This window comes from Thalassophryne amazonica, chromosome 7, assembly GCF_902500255.1.
Source record: "Thalassophryne amazonica chromosome 7, fThaAma1.1, whole genome shotgun sequence".
Lineage (NCBI taxonomy): Eukaryota > Metazoa > Chordata > Actinopteri > Batrachoidiformes > Batrachoididae > Thalassophryne > Thalassophryne amazonica.
In genome coordinates this window covers 79252857-79273547 of record NC_047109.1, presented here as the reverse complement: position 1 = coordinate 79273547, position 20691 = coordinate 79252857, and the positions used below count along the sequence as shown (strand labels likewise).

At 43.5% G+C, this 20691-nt stretch overlaps 1 protein-coding gene across 3 annotated transcripts in view; it reads left to right on the top strand.

Annotated features, from left to right (window-relative positions):
- Positions 1-20691, top strand: part of prpf3 (PRP3 pre-mRNA processing factor 3 homolog (yeast)) — a 35764-nt gene that overhangs the window by 8582 nt on the left and 6491 nt on the right. For 2 of the 3 annotated variants that reach the window (XM_034174702.1, XM_034174703.1), the window contains exons 3-14: positions 594-709; positions 4950-5117; positions 5416-5496; positions 5664-5923; positions 6036-6154; positions 6229-6416; positions 6541-6707; positions 6938-7020; positions 8656-8799; positions 8881-8980; positions 19873-19986; positions 20072-20190. In XM_034174702.1, coding sequence (XP_034030593.1) covers positions 594-709; positions 4950-5117; positions 5416-5496; positions 5664-5923; positions 6036-6154; positions 6229-6416; positions 6541-6707; positions 6938-7020; positions 8656-8799; positions 8881-8980; positions 19873-19986; positions 20072-20190 — 1659 coding nt within the window. The remainder of the gene's footprint in view (positions 1-593; positions 710-4949; positions 5118-5415; positions 5497-5663; positions 5924-6035; positions 6155-6228; positions 6417-6540; positions 6708-6937; positions 7021-8655; positions 8800-8880; positions 8981-19872; positions 19987-20071; positions 20191-20691) is intronic. The other variant, XM_034174704.1, reaches the window with a different exon arrangement.

Sequence of the window (20691 nt, the reverse complement as noted above, 5' to 3'; positions counted from 1 at the left end):
CTCTCTCTCTGTATATGTTTATATATTAGTTGAATTAATTGTTGAAATCCTGCCATCCCAAATTTCTGGAGGGTCTGCGAATTGCAGAAAACCCTGCACATGTACACAAAACATGTATTGCTGTGCGGTCACCGTTAATGACTTGATTAATTTTAATCGCCATTCATCATGGCTCACATTGATTTATCACAGTGATGATGATAAAAAAAAATGTATTAATTGTTCAGCAGTAGCTCAGTGTTTGGAAAAAGTGTAGTTCAGCTGCAAATTGCTTTTCATTTTGCAATTAACACTGCAAATGGTCTTAGGGCTTCTGTTCTTCTACCACATGATTGCTCAAATAAAAAAACAAATTCTTCAGTTCACTTCTGTTGTTCTGCTGTATGAAGATAAGTGACATTAACTATGAGGAATAGAGAAAATGGCAAATAGCAGAAGTACATTAGCTCAAATTTATTTTCAATCTGGATATTCCCACCAAGGATGTTATTTTTTTGCATGCAACTTTATTCTGTTTAATCAAGTAAAATGTGTTATGGAAATGATCATGTGTGCTGGAAATGTGCTAATTAATGACACTTGTACTCCCTCAGACCAGCTACGTCCATTTCTTGATGAATCTGCTGGCGGTTTTGTCGAAAGACTTTTTGAAGCTTTGGAGGAGACTCGCCGTGGCAGCAAAGAACAGAATCGCAAGAGAGACCTAAAGGTAACAAAAACAAAAAGGATGCATTTCTCATCTAATCTTCATGGTACAAAATAAATGGTACACAGTCTCCTCGAGTGGGTCTGGGACCCACTCGATTAACGTCTCTGATTCTGTCCTCATAGCTACTGAGACAGGGATTCTTCAGAAAGGACTCTCCTTTGCTCCTTCTAACCACCTTGATTCTTATTCTCTTAAAGTTGATTCTTTTAAATTTTTCAGACAGCTTCATTTGAAACATTTTTTCTCTAAGTCTAATAATTTCTCTAACAATAAAAGTGATGATCTGGACTCTAATATTAGTAAGTCTTCAAGAGACTTTTAAAAAGAAATCAAGTTTTTTGCCTTCAAATTTAAACCTTACTATAGTGACTTTTAGACAGTTATTTGAGCGGGATTTTGCTAAATTAGGTGTTTTATGCCCATCTAAAGATAAAAATATGACAGAGTGAATTGGATGTATTGCAATCGTTGAAATCCAGATGGGATATCATCATTCGCCCCGCTGACAAGGGGGGTGCTGTTGTCATGGGGCTGGATAATTATGAACGTGGTATTTTGAAATTGCTAAATAATGTAAAACACTATCAACCTTTATCTTATAATCCCACTTCTAATATCAGTAGTATGATTCTATACAATTATAGACTTTTGATGAGGTGTACCCGTGATTATGCGAACCCCATCCTGACCAGTGAACCCCATCCTGACCAGGTCCGCATAATCACGGGTACACCGAAATTAAAAGTCTATAACTGTTTTATTATATGGTAAACAAGAAAATTGGGAGTTTGTCAAACATACTAAAACTGAAAATCAATCTCAAGTTTCAGCTCTTTATTATTACTGTCATACTCCACCAACAGGTCCAGAATACTTCATGAGCACAATCCAGTGATGCCGGTAACGCGTTACTCAGTAACGCGTTACTCTAATCTGACCACTTTTTTTAGTAACGAGTAATCTAACGCGTTAATCTTTCCAAATCAGTAATCAGATTAAAGTTACTTCTCCAAGTCACTGTGCGTTACTATTATTTTTGCATTGTGGGTCGATAGCAGCATTAAACTTGGTCCGTGGGCAGGGGGTCGTGGTTCGACTGAACTGCCCACTTTAAGCGAGCTGGGAGCTTTTCATCCGCGGTTTTCTGCAACAGCTACGACTCGTCCTCACCTCTTACAACACACCTGCACTGAGCTTTTACAAAGACATTTTTATGCTTTTTTTTTTTTTCTCCGAGCCGCTCCATATCTGCTGCTAAAAACAGCTGATCCTCCGCGACGCGTCAACAACTAACACTATTTTCCACTCAAATGCACCTAAACTCTCTTTCTGAGGACCACATGATGTGAAAACGCAATAAAACTTTCTTACCTGTAAATCTGGTCATGTTTTCTGCATAAATAAATGTTATCCATTCTTTGTGCTCAAACGCCAAAGCAGGGGCGAATCCAGATGGAATGGGGGCGTGGGGCAGGGATGTGCCCCCCCCCCCCCACAACACCCCTAGATTAAAGGTCCAGTTTTGAAGCCTTTTTTTTTTTTTTTTACTACAACTACTAATACTACTTAAAATAATAATTTCGACAAGTAAAATGTTTAGAGAGAATTTAAATGTTAGAAAAATGTTAGAATGAATTTAATAGTTACATTTATAAACAATGTAGGTTAGAAATTGCAAGTTTTACTGTTACAGTGCTGTCAACAGTTAAATATGAGGTCAAGAAAGAGGTCTTTATTTTACTTTTTATAAAACAAGTTTTTATTTTCATTGAAGCCAAAAAAGGGTGACTATAAAGTCAGTTTTGGCAAAACAAGTATCATTGTCATGTTGAGGTGGCAGAGGGTTGTTGTCGACAGCTGGGGAAAGTAACTAAAAAAGTAACTAGTAATATAACTTAGTTACTTTTCCAATTGAGTAATCAGTAAAGTAACTAAGTTACTTTTTCAAGTAGTAATCAGTAATTAGATTACTTTTTCAAAGTAACTGGCAACACTGGCACAATCTCTAAAGCCCCTTTCACACCGGGGCTGCCTCAAGCTTCCTGTGGTGTCATGGCGATGCAGGAATGCCTGCGTCAGGTGCGCGCAGCAGGGGGCAGAGAGGAGGTGAGGATGCAGCCTGCAGGTTCTCTGCACAGAGGAATCAGTGCAGTTTGGCTGCAGACAGACTGTGCACTCCGATTTATCTTCTAGTTTATATTTGTGCTGAGCTGCAGGTCTGCGCTCTGAGTTCTGTTATAGTTTATCTTTCCTACTTTGACCGCGAGATGCGCATGCGAGATGCGCGTGCGCACGAACGAACCGTCTGTGAGTGGAGATGTCTGGAGTTATACTTGATGTGGACATGTCCTGTCAATCAGTCTGTGAGCAGGACTTTTATGGACTGTATTTAAACACATTTGTGAGAGAAGACAGAGGAGCTGCTGCAGCCAGGAGTGTTTTTTCTTTCTTTTTTTTCTGTGCCCTTAGTTTTTACTGCATTGTGTACACGGTGTCGTCATGATAGCCAAAGTAGGCATTGTATCGCGTTATCTGATTGGTCGTTATCGATAGAATGCGTCGCTCAATTGGCTAGCACTACGCTGCATGCGAGGTGTACTCGGCTCCACCAGCGGTCAACTCGGCATGTGGTACAGCTCAGAAAGTGGCGAATGGGCCAATCAGAAGTTGGCAAAATCACGTACCATATAATAAATGAATTTATTGACTCATCTTATAAAACAGGCTGGATTACAGAAAAAGAGAAGGTTTTTCTTTTAAGTGAATTTTCTCGTTGCCCTGTATTTTACAGGGATGAGATTTTTCCGGGGATCCGCGGATTTGACAGTCCCGGGGGTTGATTTTGTGAAACGTCCAAATCCGTTGATAAAATTTTAGGGGGGGGGGGTAAGAATGCAAAAAAAAAAAATTAATGCCAGGAGTACCTTTGTTTAATAAAATTGTTGTCTATTCAGAACACTGAGTTGTCTTTGTTTATCGCCGACGCAGCAAGTTTGATCAGTCTGTCAGTCAACCGAACGCGGAAGTAACGCTGTCCTGATCAGTGACCAGTATGAAGTAGGTGCACAGTGAGCATGTAGTGTAAGGGAGGTAACTGTATAGTCTTTCAACTTCCAATATTCGGTAGTTTCCCTCCAATAAATCATAAAACCTGAGACGGTATTGAAGCGCAGTCAAGCTATTACTTAGGCACGTTTTCATTGGTTATTACAAAGCTTATGACCAATCAGCGCAAAAGTTATATATGCGTTTCTCCCGCCCTTTCCTTTCTCCCGCCCTTACATGTACGAGGTCTGTGAGAAAAGTATCGTACCTTTTTATTTTTTTCAAAAACTATATGGATTTGATTCACATGTTTTTACGTCAGCCAAGCTTGAACCTTCGTGCGCATGCGTGAGTTTTTCCACGCCTGTCGGTTGCGTCATTCGTCTGTGAGCACGCCTTGTGGGAGGAGTGGTCCAGCCCCCTTGTCGGATTTTCATTGTCAGGAAATGGCAGAATGATTTGGGCTTTTTTTCCATCAGAATTTTTTCAGAAACTGTTAGAGACAAGCAGCTGGAAACCATTCGAAAAATTTATCTGGCTTTCGGTGAAAATTTTACGGTCTTCACAGAGAATAAGGACTGTTACTACAACTTTAAGGACGCGCCACAATGGCGCGCGGCGCTCCGAGCCGCCATCGAGAGGCAGAAAACACCACATCATTTCTAAACGGATCGCTGTGTGGAGCTGGGACCGTCGTGAGCAATTTCTCTGGTTATCACAAGAGCTGGACATCAGCCATTTTCCGGCAGATTTCACTTTTAACAAGAGATTTTGTCATGGAAAGCTGCGCGGAGGCTTCGCGCGTCAGGACCGATTCGCTGATCGAGCGAGACAAAGGAACACCTCCGTTTCGGAGTGCCAGGGGACAAGCTCTCCACAATTTCTCTTATACTCACTGGGCTGGTAAGCACTGAAAGCCAAAATAGGCATGTATTCCCAGATGTTTTCTGGGAATGTGGATAAAAATGTGGATGTGGATAAAGACCTAAATGTAGATAAAGTTTCTTAATTTGACTTTGAGTTACCATCAAAATGTATCACTAAATCAGAAATTTCTGGCCCATATTTAAGGACAAGGGACCATGAATGTGTGAGATAAGATTGTTGACCCAATCTGAAAATCACTTGTGTATGTTCTGAACACATTTTACATTTTTAATAAAAAAAAAAAATTGTTTTTGTTGTGCTCTTGCAGGATGCATTTAGTAATGAGACTGAAACTCGTGTCGTACGAGAGACTTCTGAAACAGGTGATGGAACACCCGCAAAGCGGAAGCGTGTCCCTCGATTTCAGGAGGTGGAAGAGCCAGAGGCCATACCTGCCACTCCGACCGAGAATCCTGGCATGCTCACAAAGATGCAGGTACAACTGTGCAGTCACAAGTGTAGTCACCACCTTTTGTCACCTTGACTGGTCATGATAATGAGTTAAACAACTTCTCATAGAATATATAGACAGGACCTTGATAATTTTTTGCTGAGCTCAGTATTACAATTTTTTGTTTATACACACATTTGTTTTCATAAGAATGTCACCAACATTTTAGCAACATGATGCCAGAATGAAGAGCAGGGTTTTCACTACTGTAGTAAGACTTCTTTTTTGAACTTTTTCTTGTGGTCTTTGTATAAATGTGCTAACTCATTCTCCATGTCATTAGATTAAGCAGATGATGGAGGCAGCTACAAAACAGATTGAAGAAAGGAAGAAACAACTGAGCTTTTCCTCTTCTACTACACCAGTAATCATCAACTTTTTATTTGTTTTGGGAACATATTACTGAGTATCACAAAATGCCTAACTTTTCTGGAGCTGTAATGAATCATTGCTGTAATTTGTAGTAGCACATCATATTTGTGGTGGTACTTGTTAGTCTGACTCCAGCGGTTACCTCTTCCTGCATCACAGTTGCAGCTGGACAACATACCAGTATCGAGACTTCTTGGTGCTGCAGCTGCTGCATCAATGGGTGGCGCTTCTATTGCTCCATCCCAGGCTGCTAACTTCATGAATGATGCCATCGAGAAGGCCCGCAAAGCTGCTGAGCTGCAGGCTCGCATCCAGTCTCAGTTGTCAATGAAACCTAATATTCTTGGCGCATTGGGGAACACTGGGCCTCAGAACCTAGTGGCACTAGCTAATCTACATGCCATGGGCATAGCTCCACCGTAAGTAACATTTTGTGGGATGCATTAGTTTTACACAGTAGTTAAAGGATTGTTTTTAAACTCTAAAGAGGTTCAGCTTGTGCTTAATTGTTCTGTTGGTGCACCCCTACAGGAAAGTTGAAATCAAAGAGGTGAATAAGCCAACTCCTCTTATTCTGGATGAAATGGGGAGAACAGTTGATGCTAGTGGCAAAGAGATTGAACTTACACATCGTATGCCTACATTGAAAGGTATGTAAACTGGGCCGGCACGTGTGTCAACAAAATCTTTTGTTGTTCACCATTTTACTTCTCTCTCTGTGTAGCCAACATTCGAGCAGTAAAGAGGGAGCAGTTTCGTCAGCAGCTGAAAGAGAAGCCTGGAGATGACTTAGAGTCCACATCCTATTTTGATAATCGAGTGCTAATTACACCTGCACAGCGTCCTCGCAGGACCTTTAAGTTTCATGAACAAGGGCGGTTTGAAAAAATTGCTCAGAGGATCAGAACTAAGGTTGGCTGTACCGAGTTAACTGTTTGATGTCACCAGTTGTTTTCTCTTAAACTGTTTATTTGGAATGGAATAGCTTTGATTGGCATTTCTTTCTCTTTTGTTCTTTATTATATCTTTGAATCAGGCTCAACTAGAAAAGCTGCAGAATGAAATTGCCCAAGCAGCTAAGAAAACAGGTATTCAGGCATCTACCAAGTTGGCTCTGATTGCCCCCAAGAAGGAGCTTGGGGAGGGGGAGGTGCCCAACATTGAGTGGTGGGACTCCTACATCCTGCTCTCCAACATAGTCATGTGAGAAATTAGCGAACACAACTTTAAGTAATGCATTTCAATAATTTAAATGTAAAAGCTCTCATTTGTTGAGCTGTTGCTGTCATGTAAACTTTTCAGTGTATCTACAGAAATCGTCTGTCTCTTCTGGTATGAGAGTATGGAGAATAATGTATTTGTATTGTGATAATTTTGAGGTAACATTGCTTTGGTTTGACTTCATTATTATTTTTAATCAATTTGTTTTTAAGAACCCCAGAATCTACATTTGATCAAATGGAATTCTTTGGTGTGACCAACCTAGTAGAACATCCTGCACAAATGAGCCCTCCAGGTAAATATTGATGAAATAAAGTGTTTGCAAGTTGTGATGGATGACCCATGATATTTTAATTAAAAAAGAAACATTTAAGTATCTAAAACAGTCTCATCAGTAAACTGAAGCGCCTACTCCAGTGACAATAAATTGGCATCAATCTGGTGAGCTGAGTTTGAGATTTTAAATTGTCACATCATGAGAAAATGCAGGAAATTTGAAATTCCTTTCAGTAAGTAAGCAGTAATATTCTCAAGTATTGTGGAATTGAGTGCCAATTAAAAGGGATTACATTTTAGTTACTTTAAAGCTTCTTAATATCCAACATAAACTTGGTTTATAGGCCTCTCATCTCTTGAACTCAAAAACCAAGACCCCAGATACTTAAATGTTGTTGAGATACGTGAATCTCTTGACACTTTGAGAATGAGAAAGTTGTTTCAGCTTCTCTCTTTCATATGACAATTTAAGCCCTTTGATTTATAAATTCTGTTGGATGTGTAGGGTGTCCCAATTTTAAGGGAAATATCTATCTTGCGAACTACTACTTTGTACTTTTTCATCTCATCTTCAACCTCTTAACTGAGATCGGGTTGCGGGGTCAACAGCTCCAGTAGGGGACCCCAAACTTCAGTTTCCTCCATTTACCACCTTTGACTGGTGGATCCCGAGGCGCTCCCAGGCCATTGTGGAGATATAATCGCTCCTCCTAGTCCTGGGTCTTCCCTAAGGTTTCCTTCCAGCTGGACATGCCTGGAACACCTCCTGAGGGAGGCTCTTATGAGGCATCCTTACCAGATGCCCGAACCACCTCAGCTGGCTCCTCTCAAAACAAAGGGGCAGTGGCTCTACTCCGAGCTCCTCACAAATGAGAGTTTCTCACCCTATGTCTAAGGAAGACCCCAGCAACCCTTCTGAGGATTCTCTGGCCAGTATCACACTCCATTGTCCCCTCACTCGTGAACCAAACCCATGGTACTTGAACTCCTTCACTTAGGGCAAGACCTCATTCTCTACCCAGTGGAGGCAATCTGTCAGTTTCCTGCTGAGCATCATGGCCTCAGATTTAGAGCTGCTGATCCTCATCCCAGCCGCTCCACACTCAGCTGTGAACCGACCCAGTGAGTGCTAGAGGTCACAGGCCAATGATGCTAACAGGACCACATCATCTGCAAAAAGCAGCGATGAGACACGCCTCGATATCCTGTCCATGAATATGACAAACATGATTGGAGACATGGTGCAGTCCTGGCCGAGGCCAACATCTACCGGAAACTGGTCCCACTTACTGCCGAGGACCCAAACACAGCTCTCGCTTTGTGTGTACAGAGATTGGATGGCCCTGAGAAGGGACCCCCTCATTCCGTACTCCCGCAGCATCTCCCACAGTACCCGATTATATGCTTTCTCCAAGTCCACAAAACACATGTACCCTGGATGGGTATATTCCCAGACCCCCTCTGTGATCCTTGTGAGAGTGAAGAGCTGGTTAATTGTTCCGTGGACAGGACAGAACCCGCATTGTTCCTCTTCAATCTGAGGTTCAACTATTGGCTGAACTTACTGTTGTTAATTATAGGGTTTTAATGTCATCTTTGTATTGTTACCATTAATAACTTGCTTGAATGGTTGCAACTTTTGGTGTTTGGTCAGTTGACACAGATAAACCAGTGACACTTGGCGTATACCTGACAAAGAAGGAACAAAAGAAACTGAGAAGACAGACTCGTAGGGAAGGCCAAAAAGAACTTCAAGAGAAAGTCCGTTTGGGCTTGATGCCTCCACCAGAACCAAAAGGTACCAACACTTACACACAAGTAATTGGTGCCAGTGCATACTTGTACAGAATGTAGCTGATATTTATTTTCAAATCTTTAGTACGCATTTCGAACCTGATGAGAGTGCTGGGTACCGAGGCCGTTCAGGACCCCACAAAAGTAGAAGCCCACGTCAGAGCACAGATGGCCAAGAGACAGAAGTTAGTAACCTAAATGATCTCCAAATACACTGGGTTATTTACACTTGAAACTATACACACCTTGGCTAAAAACTTTCAGTTTTGGGTTTTTACTTCACCACCTCTGTTATTAAATTCTGTAGATAAGCCCTTAAATACAGCTAAGCTAAGGTAAGGCTAACTGCAAAATCTGTTTTATAAAAAGTTTATTTACAGTTAGTGAGGTAAATGTGTGCATGTTTAGCTCCAAATTGAAGCTGTCTGTGTATTTGGCCACTTGTAATGGCCTTTTGTCTGTGCAGCGGCCATTCTCGCAGTCGGCGTGGCATCACACGTGACGTAATTTCTAGGCGCCATCTTTGTTTGTGTGAAATGTGAGCACTTTTTTTAGTTCATTATGGCGACGACATTTCGTATAAAAGATTTTTTAAAAGAACTTTTGGCCAGAGGAGCTCTGTAAGCGCCTCCTAGACTTCAAGAGCTCAAACTGACAGGACAGAGGATGAGAGCTGTCTGCCAGGACTCTGAGCTTTCCTCCTCATCTTGTTAGTGTAAATGTGGGCCAGAGACTTCTGGGATTTTCCCATAATTTTCCCCGCCATTTTTACAATTCTATTTAATTTGTCCTTACACTTACAACTCAAGTAACCAAACACAAAGATGAAATGTTAAAATACTCTCAATATGTGCAGAATACACAAGCTCTAAAATCTGTGGATTAACACCAAAGCAAGTCGCTGTGAACATTTCTTAAAGATAAAATCAGTGCTTTCAGAGAAGCTCAAGTAACTGTCAAGAACTGTACCAAGATATTTAAAAGTTTCCACAGTTTCAACAAGCTGGCCATCGAGTGAAACTGGCTGTACTGTCAGTTCTTGCTTTGTGTAAAAAAACAAGCTCCTTTGTCTTAGACAGATTGATTTCTAGCTGGCTGTCGAGACACCAAGCTTCAAGAGCCTTAGTGTGAGCGAGATAGGAGGCTTCGCCAGAGGAATCAGATTTCTGTAGCAGGCCGACTAGGGCCATGTCATCCGCGTATTTAATCGGTTTAAAATTTGTGTCATTCACTGCAATTTCATTTGTAAAAAGAACAGAATTTATGACCTGAGGCACGAAATTGATACAGAAAGAAGCTGGAGTTGGCAGGAATCTGAAAATACCCGTATAAGATTATTGTAGACTACTGGTTAGACGATCCTAACATCCTCACTGCAGAATATTCATAGAAACGATAAAGCTGGCCCAGCAAGTCCTTGAACTTGACCAGGTAAGGGATGCCGATGGCTGCCTGCCCTACTGCCAGGGCCAACCTGTGTGCAGTACAGTGCACGTTGACCAGCTTGGGGTTCCCTGTCCTCAGTTGTTTAGCAACCTATTGAAATAGATTGATTAAGACTGTAAAAATGACATCTATGTCAATTTTCGGTACGTTAGGTTCAATTAATCGGTTGTCTTTGAGGATTTCTGATAGTTGGAAAAACAATAGGCAGTGTCACTCGGGCCATAGTAGAGGTTTAGAGATGAGGTACTCAACGAAATAATGACCACTTAAAATCAACTTAAGCCTAGTTCACATGACAGGATTTTAAAATTATCTTTAGGTTTCTAAAACTTATAGATCTAACAGGTTTGGTCGTACAGTGTGTGGTGTTCAGCCACACATAAGGACAACAACACCACACACAAACAGATTTCACACACGAACATTCCCAGCTTAGACAGGAACTCTCGCAAAATCTCTCGAGATAAAATGTGACTTCAGAGTAAACAAACAGATACATTGTGGACTATTTAAAACAGAGGGGGAAAAAACAATACAAAAACAAAAAGAATAGTCGTTCTTTAAAGGAGTGGAGACAGCGCGACCTCCGGACTTTCTGGTAAGTCAGAGCAGCTGTTTTGATTTTATTTTCCGCTCCGCACGTTACATTCAGCAGGCTGCGGGCTCCTTTGTGGTCAGAGGACACCACACACACTGTGATATCGGACCAAGAAAATCCAACATGTTGAATATCCCTCAGTTGCGATTGGAGCGCCCCTGACGTCCTTCCTAGCAGATGAGAGTGCTCTTAACACACCACACACTGCTGGAATATCTGATAAGATTATCTTTTTGTCGGAAGGGGAAGATCGGGTCCGATATCGGCCTAATTATCCTGCTGTGTGAACCCAGCCTTAGGTGCAACTCACTCCATTGTTTCCCCCAACCATGACGGCTGCTCCATCTGACCGGAACCCCACCATTCTTGCAATGTAGACATCGATGAACCACAGGAAGACCTTGATGACAGCCACAATTCTGTCTGCAGTGCCATTGGGAATGTCTTTGATTCCCAGGAGTGAGCTGATGAAAAAAGATTTTAACATTATAATGCACTGCATGTCTAAATCTCATGTGAGGTACCAGTCATACTAACTTTAGTAATCAACAGTGCATTTATTAATGAACTAAGAAAGAAACCACCAGCTATGGAAAAGCCAGTTACCTTATATCGGTCATTCAGGTAATGACCGAACAGGATGAGCTGCTTGGACACTGTAACATCAGTTGTCCCATCAGCGGGAAAACTGAAGTAGGGGCTTGCCCGCATGTCTGAGATGATCCTCTGCTGTGGTTCATCGGCTCACACCTTCACCATCTCCCCCATCACTTGCTCCGAGGTGTAGTGCGCATTGCCAGATGCGCTCTATACCTATACCATACCAACATACCTATACTATACCAACAGATCTGGCAACTTGCTTCTGACGGATTCTTTGTTGCTGTGACGCCACTCTGAACTCCACACGGTTGTATACGCTTCTTTTATTTCTGTTTAACACTCTTCTGGTTATTAGCGTTAGCTATTTCTGACCCTTCTCATCATTTTTTCATTTCACTTTTTACACTCCTGTTAGTTAATTATTAACTGTTTAGTGTATTTTATAGCTGCTGCTTTTTTTTTACCTGTTTAATACTTCTGTTAGTTTTTCAGTGTAACTGCTGTGAATTTTAATTCATTTATCTGCGTCTGTGTGAGCCTTAGGAGTGGTTAGCTTATCCATTATTGGTTAGCTCGTGTTTGCTTGGCTACATTTTTGAATTTCTTATTGCACAAAGTACACTACTTATTATACTTTACACCCTCCGTAAATCCTGCGTGATGTTGGAAGATAGGGTGGCTCTCTTAGAGAGCCGTGTCCGTAAGTTAGAGCAGCTTCTTAGCACAGTGGAGTTAGATGTTACGGGCACTCCAGATGAGGTTAGTGTTGGGCCGGCTAGCAAACCCATTAGCATCAGCTTAGAAACGCCGGCTGTGGAGGACGGCTTTCGGACTGTGGCTAGGCAGAGGAAGCCCTGTAGGGCTTGGTGCCCGGTTGTGGCACCCCGATCACACTCGCCAGTGCGAACTGTGAATCGGTTCTCCCCCTTGGATTTGCCAGATGTGAATTTTCTGAGCCCACGAGTGACTTCCACTCCTGTCTCCAGGCCAAAACACCGGACTTTAGTGACAGGGGATTCTATCACCCACAAAGTCAGGTTACAGACGCCGGCTGACGTTAAATGTATTCCTGGGGCCAGAGCTCCCGACATTGCATCTCATCTTAGGGTGCTGATGCTGCAGAAGGAAAGACAGACGAAGGAACATGACATGAGATATAGTCACATAGTTATTCACGTTGGCACCAATGATATCAGGATGAAGCACTCAGAGGTCACAAAAATGGACATAGAGAGGACTTGCGACCTTGCCAGAAAGATGTCGGCATCGATTAATAGTCTCTGATCCCCTCCCCTCCCGGGGTACTGATGAGGCGTCTAGTAGGCTAACATCATTAAATAGGTGGCTGGTGCAGTTTTGTAGACTGCAAGGCTTTAGCTTTATTGATAACTGGCCATCGTTCTGGGGCCACCGTGGCTTGCTGATGCCGGACGGCCTCCACCCTACTGGGGAAGGTGCCGCCATCTTTTCTGCAAAGAAAAGATAGAGCTCTACAGGGAGGGTAACATTAGGAATCTACAGCAGGCCACGGAGCAGGTGATTAGAGACCCTGCAAGGCTTATGACAAATGTGGGTGTGGAATCCATTAGCTTAGCGGGAAATTTAGTGCAGAAAATCCACTATGGTGATAGTGCAGTGTATTTGCCAGGGAGGGAATTTCAACAAGTTCAGACTGTGGCCTGCTTCCGTAGTCGTGTCCATAAAAATCATAGAGGGATATGCTTTCCAAACTTAATACCCATTACTATATTGGATGATGTTGAAATTGAGGATGGCCCAGTGGTTGTTCCAGCAATAGCAAAGATTTCATGTCTGCTACCAGCAATGCGCGTGGAATGTCTTAAACCCAAACCTACTTCTAGGCATCTTATATATGCTACTCTGGAACCACCCCTAAACCCAAACAGTTCAAGTGTCAACCCTACTGAGGTCCTTAGACTGGGTCTCATTAACATAAGATCACTGTCCTCAAAATCATTGTTGATCAATGATCTAATTATTGATCATCACTTAGATATGATTGGGCTACCCACCAGCCTGCCCACCAGCATATACATTTATTCATGTCCCTCGTGATGCGAAGCAAGGTGGGGGTGTTGCTCTTATTTATAAATCTAGGTTTAGCTGATTAGCTGTTGGGGGTTACAAATATAACTCATTTGAGCATCTGATTCTCCGCTCTGCTCAGGATATTACACATTGCCAAGGTCAAAAGAATAAAAATCAGTCGTATTACTTTGTCACTGTATATAGGCCTCCTGGCCCATATTCTGAATTCTTAGATGAATTTGGTGCGTTCATCTCTAACTTGTCAACTAGTGTAGATAACATTTTGATCATTGGTGACTTTAACATTCATATAAATAAGCCTTCTGATCCCCTCTGCAAATCATTTATGGAAATTGTGGATGCATTAGAATTTCGGCAATGCATTCGGGATTCGACGCACATTAGTGGAAATACCCTGGATCTGGTTCTCGCATGTGGTATTGCTGTCACGAATATTGACATCATGACTCTTATATCAGTGGTGTCTGATCACTCACTTATTAAGTTTACAGTTTTGCTGCCGTGTTTAGTGGAACAACAACCTTATATATCTTTACGGCAATGCTTCAACTCCTCAACTAAGACTGAACTCGAAGCTAGACTGCCTGATGTCTTAGCTTCACATTTGACAAATACCCAGTCAGTAGACAGACTTGTGGATAGTTTAAAGTCAGTGCTCAAAACTACACTCGACATGATTGCACCACCTGTGTTAAAACCGCGCTCCCCCAAATCACAGTCACCTTGGTTCAGTGATTATCTGCGTGACCTCAGGCATAAAGCAAGAGGTCTAGAACGGAAATGGCGTCGTTCAAAATTAGAAGTATTTCACCTTGCGTGGCATGATGCTATCTTAGACTATAAGCATGCATTATTGGCTACAAAGCGGACTTACTACTCTGATTTGATCAACAAAAACAAGCATAACTCAAAGTTCTTGTTCGACACGGTGGTGACACTTTTGCATGGACAACCACCTGTAGTTCGCTCTCCTTTTACAGCACAAGATTTCCTGGATTACTTTGGGAAGAAAATAGAAGACATCAGGTTAAACATATCCCAGCATGCCTTAATCCAGCCACTACACCCTGCTATTGATGTGGGCGCCACTACTGAGGTATTACCTAGATTTACAGAATTTGACGGTATCTCACTAGGCATGCTGACAAAACTCGTAATGTCAACAAAAAGCACAACCTGTTTATTTGATACTGTACCAACAAAACTGTTTAAGGACCTGTGGCCCACTCTTGGGCCGACTGTGTTGGAAATTATTAATCTTTCTTTAACTTCTGGATCTGTTCCTAAATGTTTCAAATCTGCAGTGATTAAACCATTACTTAAGAAACCTAATTTTGACCCTAGTTTATTGACAAACTATCGGCTGTTATCAAATCTATCATTTTTCTCTAAAATTCTGGAAAAAGTGGTGTCACGGCAGCTCGTAGACTATCTTACTGAGAATAGTCCTTTGAGCCACTGCAGTCTGCTTTTAGAAAATATCATTCCTCAGAGACGGCTCTCACTAAAGTGGTGAATGATCTTCTGCTTACATTGGATTCGGACACCACTACGGTTCTGTTGTTGTTAGATCTCAGCGCTGCATTTGATACAGTGGATCATCATATTCTACTTGATAGGCTGGAAAATCATTTTGGGATTACTGGGAGTGCCTTTGCATGGCTGACGTCCTACTTGACCAGTCGTTCTCACTGTGTTTTGTACAGTAACACTACCTCTAACCTTAGTGACCATGAAATTTTGGATTCCACAGGGGACTGTCTTAGGCCCCCTACTTTTCTCCCTTTATATAGCACCCCTTGGGCACATATTGCAGCGTTTTGGGATTACCTTTCACTGCTATGCAGATGATACTCGGTTATACATGCCAATAACTGCTGGTAATCTCGTTCACATAAAATCCTTAGAAGATTGCCTTGCAGCAGTGAGAAGTTGGATGTCTAGAAACTTGCTACTTTTAAACTCTGATAAGACTGAAATGATGGTTCTTGGTCCAGTGAGACATTGACATCAATTTGACCACTTAACGCTCAGCCTTGGCTTGTGTGTCATACATCACACTGACAAAGTGAGGAACCTTGGAGTAATTTTTGATCCTTCGTTGTCCTTTGGCCTCCACATTAGAAATATTACTAGGATTGCTTTCTTCCACCTGCGAAATATAGCGAAGATTTGTCCCATCCTGTCTATGGCTGATGCTGAGACCCTGATCCATGCGTTCATCTCTTCTAGATTGGACTACTGCAATGTTCTATTTTCTGCTTTACCGCAGTCTAGCATTAGGGGTCTCCAATTAGTTCAAAATGCTGCAGCCAGACTTTTGACACGAAGCAGAAAGTTCGACCACATTACACCCATTTTGGCATCCCTTCACTTGCTTCCTGTCCCAGTGAGATCAGATTTTAAGGTTCTGCTACTAACCTATAAAATTATTCATGGACTGGCACCCTCCTACCAAGCTGACCTAATTAAACCTTACGTACCAGCCCGGGCTTTACGTTCTCAGGGTGCAGGACTACTTGGTGTCCCTAAGGTGAATAAGAAGTCTGTGGGTCACAGAGCTTTCTCTCATCATGCCCCTGTTCTGTGGAATGATCTCCCTGCGTCAATAAAACAGTCAGATTCTGTGGAGACTTTCAAGTCCAGACTTAAGACGCACTTATTTTCCCTTTCATATGGCTAGCATACTGGTACAGTTTTGTTTTATGCTTTTTACTCTTTTAATTAATTTTATTAGTAATTGGAGCGGGCCGCGGCCTCAACTTTACCTAAATTCTGTGTCTTTTAGTTATGTTTAGGGCTAGCGGCCGGTGTTCACCTTAGTATTTCTCTGTTTTTCTTGTTGTTTAATGCTGACAAATTATACAGTATTTCTTGTCTTTCTGATGCCTGATTCTGTTTTTTCTCTCTGTTGAAGGTGCAGCTCCATCCAGAGATAAGAGTTGTGTTCGTGTTGGCGATCCTCCTGTCCTGTGCGCCAATAGCATTTCTTGTATATTCGTCTGTGAATTGTTCTGTAATTTATGTTTTGTAGCATGGCCCAAGCAGAGGGTCACCCCTTTGAGTCTGGTATGCTTGAGGTTTCTTCCTCAGAGGGAGTTTTTCCTTACCATTGTTGCTCTGGGGGTTGGTAAGGTTAGACCTTACCTGTGTGAAGCGCTTTGAGGCAACTGTTGTGATTTGGTGCTATATAAATGAAAATAAATTGAAATTGAAAAACTGCCAGCCTGGCAAAGCAAAACACAGTGATTTGAGTCCTAAAAGGTATCTAAAACATGTTTTTTTTTTTTTTTTTCTCAGAATTCCGCATGTAATAGAGTAAAAATAACCTTGTTCATGTGAGCAAGGTAGGAGAGCCCTAGGCCCTTCATCATATTTAAAAGGCTGGGAAAATTTGGCGGCCTGTGCCATTTTATTCTTACTCAGCCAGTACATCCTTCGCAGTGCTGCCAAGAATGCCATCCTCTCCATGTTGACCTGCTCTTTGAAGAAGCCTGATATTTCCATTTTTCTATGCAGCCTTGTGCTTCTTTATGCTAATCTGATTTCACATGCTTCCTGAGGCTCTCCTTTTCAAGTGTAGTGCACAGCAATTTGCGCCAAACCTTTAGACCCTTTTGCCTTTGAGGTTGATGGGCCATACAAATGTTGCACAACATTCCTTACTAACGAAAAAAAAACAGATTGTTTTAGTAATGAGAAGTGCATCATAAGCCTGTACATATATCAAAAGGTTACTTGGTAATTATTGCCTGTTATCTTTTAAAACATTTAAACACTAAACTGCCAAAATTTCAGAAATTGTTCCTTGTCACACACAGAGGAAGGAAGGTGGCTTCTGATGGAATACCATTCATCTATTTTCTTCTGCTTTATCCGGAGTCGGGTCGCGGGGGCAGCAGCTCAAGCAAAGCCGCCCAGACCTCCCGATCCACACACACCTCCCCCAGCTCCTCCAGGAGAAACCCGAGGCATTACCAAGCCAGCCGAGAGACATAGTCCCTCCAGCGTGTCCTGGGTCTTCCCCGGGGCCTCTTCCCAATGGGACATGCCCGGAACACCTCTCCAGCGAGGTGTCCAGGGGGCATCCGGAAAAGATGCCCAAGCCATCTCAGCTGGCTCCTTTCAATGTGGAGGAGCAGCGGCTCGACTCCGAGCTCCACACCCTATCTCTAAGGGAGCACCCAGCCACCCTGCGGAGGAAACTCATCTCGGCCACTTGTACTCGCGAACTCGTTCTTTCGGTCATGAGCAAAATCTCATGACCATAGGTGAGGGTCAGAACATAGATTGATCGGTAAATCCAGAGCTTTGCCCCCCTGCTCAGCTCTCTCTTCACCACGACGGTCTGATACAGCGACCACATCACTGCAGACGCTGCATTGATCTATCTGTCCATCTCACGCTCCATCCGTCCCTCGCTTGTGGAGAAGACCCCGAGATATTTCTTTGAGGCCGACTGATAGTCCTTCTCCATGACCTTTCCGAACTCCTCCCAGACCAGAGTTTTTGCCTCTGCGACCACACAGGCTGCAGCACGCTTGGCCTGCCGGTACTTGTCAGCTGCCTCCGGGGTCCCACTTACCAACAAAGACAAGTAGGACTCCTTCTTCAGCTTGACGGCTTCCCTTACTTCTGGCGTCCACCACCGGGTTCGGGGATTACTGCCGCGACAGGCACCAGAGACCTTGCGACCACAGCTACGAGCAGCTGCATCGACAATGGAGGTGGAGAACATGGTCCACTCGGACTCCATGTCTCCAACCTCCCCCGGGATCTGGGAGAAGCTCTCCCGGAGGTGGGAGTGGAAGACCTTGCTGACTGAGGGTTCCGCCAGTCGTTACCAGCAAACCCTCACAATACTTTTGGGCCTGCCAGGTCTGACTGGCTTCCTCCCCTCCCAGCGGATCCAACTCACCACCAGGTGGTGATCGGTCGACAGCTCAGCCCCTCTCTTCACCCGAGTGTCCGAGACTCATGGCCGAAGTTCAGATGATGCAACTACAAAGTCTATCGTTGACCTCCGGCTCAAGGTGTCCTGGTGCCACGTGCACTTAAGGACACGCTTGTGCTCAAACATGGTGTTTGTGATGGACAAACTGTGGCTAGCACAGAAGTCCAACAACTGAACACCACTCGGGTTCAGATCGGGGAGGCCGTGCTTCTTGATCACCCCCCTCCAGGTCTCACTGTTGCCACCCACGTGGGCGTTGAAATCCCCCAGGAGAACAATTGAGTCCCCAGTTGGCGCACTATCTAGTACCCCTCCCAGGGACTCCAAGAAGGTTGGGTAATCTGCACTGCTGCTCGGCCCGTATGCTGAGACAACAGTGAGAGATTTGTCCCCGAACCGAAGGTGTGGGGTCGCGACCCTCTCGTTCGCCTGGGAGAACTCCAACACATGGCGACTGAGCTGGGGAGCAATAAGCAATGCTACCCCAGCATTCTGCTTCTCCCTGTGGGCAATGCCAGAAAAGTGGAGTGTCCAGCCCCTCTCCTGGTGTTGGGTACCAGAGTCCAAGCTGTGTGTGGAGGTGAGCCCAACTATCTCTAGTCGGTATCTCTCAACCTCCCGCACAAGCTCAGGCTCCTTCTCCCACAGCAAGGTGACGTTGCACATCCCAACAGCCAGGGGCTGTGAGCGCGGACTGGGCCGCCGGACCACCCGCCTCGACTGCCACCCAATCCTCTCTGCACCTGACCCCCATGGCCCCCTCTGCAGGTGGTGAACCCACAGGAGGGCGGGCCCACGTCGGTCTTTCGGGCTGAGCCCGGCCAGGCCCGGTGGGCTAAAGCCCAACCACCAGGCGCTCACGCGCAAGCCCCAACCCCAGGCCTTGCTCCAGGGTGGGTCCCCGGCTCCGCCATACCGGGCGACGTCTCGGTCCTTGATTTTGTACGGGTCATGGGAGCTTCTGAACTGCCCTTAGTCTGACCTGGGACCTGTTTGCCTTAGGCACAATGCCCCCGACAACATAACTCCTAGCATCATCCGGATACGCAAACTCCCCCACCACGATAAGGTGGCAGTTCGAGGGGGTGGAAAAATCAAAACTATCAAAATGTGTAGCTACTTTTTGTTTTGTTTACCTTTTTTAGTTTATTTAAAACCTCTGTGGCATTATCGATAATCCAAAAACAGTTAACTCCAGTGTTCCGCGCTATACCTTTGCAGTATTGTTTGAAATGTTTAGTAACTAATTTAAGGCTTGAGGTTAGTAGTTGGGATGGTTTAATGGTTAACTTATTTAAATGTTAACTTATTGCTTCAACTGTAAATGCCTTCTACAGTTCTGAGTGTATTGTGTGATTGGTTTAAGCTTGTAGTTTTCAGCTCATAAGCCCCTCCCCCTTTTACAGGGCTCATGAGGAGGCTAATGCAGCTCGCAAACTCACCGCAGAGCAGAGGAAAGAGAAGAAAGCCAAAATGTTAAAAGAAGACCTTACTAATGGTGTTCACATTGCAGTGTACAGGTTTGTGTTATTAAACAAAATTTTAAATATTTACGAAATGTTTGCCATCGTGTTGTTTGACTGATTCTAGTACTTGATACTACAGAATCCGCAACCTGCAAAATCCTGCTAAGAAGTTTAAAGTGGAGGCCAATGCTAACCAGCTGTATCTGACTGGCACAGTAGTTCTGCACAAAGATGTCAACCTTGTTGTGGTGGAAGGCGGTAAGACACAACACTAAAGCAGTGGTATTTGTGCAGAATTATTAAAAATGTTGTCTTTGTAGTTTAAAAAAAATATCACTGTTGATGCAGTTTGAGGCCTGTGTATGTGTGCTGTGTAATTATTATTATTATTATCATCTAATATATAAAGTTGACGTGCGTGTATGTTCGCTATGCACAGCCACAGTAATTAAGCAATCCACACCAAACTTGCCGTGGTGACTTGGGGCATCAGGGGGGAAGTCACTGGGACCCTTAGGTTGAAAGCGTACGTGCGCAAGCACACACACACACACACGGTCAGCCTTATATATGACATCACAACCCGCTCCCTGGAGCCTTTATTTTCACAGTTCACGTGGTACTCAGGTCAGGTAACAAGCATCACACTATACTTACTACATAGTAGCAGCTGGCGAGGGTGCACTTTAATTACAATCCAAACAGGCCAGCGCGTGCCATGTGGCAGTTAAAGTGTGTGTTTTTTCAGTTAAAATATAC